This window comes from Malurus melanocephalus, unplaced genomic scaffold, assembly GCF_030028575.1.
Source record: "Malurus melanocephalus ecotype Western Australia unplaced genomic scaffold, MMel_1.1 scaffold_7749, whole genome shotgun sequence".
Classification (NCBI taxonomy): Eukaryota; Metazoa; Chordata; class Aves; order Passeriformes; family Maluridae; genus Malurus; species Malurus melanocephalus.
In genome coordinates, this window is record NW_026630979.1 from 1 (window position 1) to 1,256 (window position 1,256).

The 1,256-nt window shown below is 62.9% G+C and overlaps 1 gene segment (V, D, J or C); it reads left to right on the top strand.

Annotated features, from left to right (window-relative positions):
- Positions 1–223: 223 nt before the first annotated feature.
- Positions 224–1,247, top strand: LOC130588613 (T cell receptor alpha variable 4-like; the record flags this gene model as incomplete). The annotated part of the segment is given in 2 exon segments: positions 224–442; positions 910–1,247. Coding segments are annotated over 2 exon segments (414 nt in total), but the record flags the coding sequence as incomplete, so codon positions are not given.
- Positions 1,248–1,256: the final 9 nt, after the last annotated feature.

A 1,256-nucleotide genomic window follows, 5' to 3' on the forward strand; every position in this document is an offset into this window, starting at 1 on the left:
CAGAACAGGCGTGTCCCTCATCGGGAGGGAATTTCCTCGCTACTCGGGGGATACTGAGCACTGTTTTGGCCCTGCACAGCACAGAGCAGCAGCTGCCCAGTGTCAGCAGGAGCCCGAGCGCAGCTGAGCGCTGCCGGCACCTGCCCGCTGCAGATGTGTGCAGGGAAGAGGGGCTGAAATGCAGCCCGGTGCTCTGTGGGACGGGACAGAGCTGTGTCTTGCCAATGGCAATGCCAAACGTCCTTGTGCCGCTCACTGTGCCGGTGCTGTGAGAGGCGGGGGCTGAGTCCGGCCGGGGCGGAGCTGGCGGCGGCGGAGAGGAGGCGGCACGGCCGGAGCAGAGAGCCGGGGCTGGCGGGGACAGCGATGCTCGGGCGGCGGAGCGGCGGGATGCGGCGGGGTCGGGGCGCGGGGCTGGCGGCGCTGGCCGCGGTGCTGCTCGGTGCGCGGGGGGACAGTGGAGGAGTCGGGGGGCCGGGGATGAATCTGGGTCTGCCTGGGATCAGCTCTGGGCTCGGGATTTGTCTCTGGCACTCCTGCTCCTCCTCGCTCCTTTGCACCCACTGCCGTCAGCGCTTCTCTCCCCAATGTATCCATTCGCGCCGAGCTTCTCTTTTTTATTACTCAATTTCGTTACCCATTCATTGATTCATAGATTCATCCACACATCCATTCATTCCAGCCAATCTCTTTTCCTCATCCCGAACTCCGCTTCTGCAGTCCGACTCTTCTGCAAAATATCCCCCATTCTTATTTCCAACCAGTCACTGTCGGAGAAATACTCTCTCCGTGCTTTATTCTCAGAACATACCCCACTTAGCTGTGATCGATCCTACTCTGCCCTCTCCCCGCACCCTGAACACGGCATTTGCTGCTGAAGCAAAGTGGTTCTTCTTTTGTCCATGGCAGTGGCTGTGGCCAGAGCCCAGGTAGAGCAGGAGCAGTGGCTGGAGACCACCGACGGCACCGGCATCAACATCAGCTGCTCCCACACCAACACACGGATCGGCGAAACGATCTGCTGGTATCGTCAGCTCCCGGGCCGGGGCCCCGAGCTCCTCGTACTCACTGCTAGAGGGTCCAGTGATCTGCCGGACAGAGAGGGCCACCTGTGGGTGTCGGAAGATCGCAAATCCAGCGCTCTGTACCTCGCTCGGCCCCGGCGCGGGGACGCGGCCGTGTATTACTGCGCGCTGAGTGACACGGGCACAGGAGCCGCGGCTGCGGCCGGGCACGAACCGCCGCGGGCGGGGACA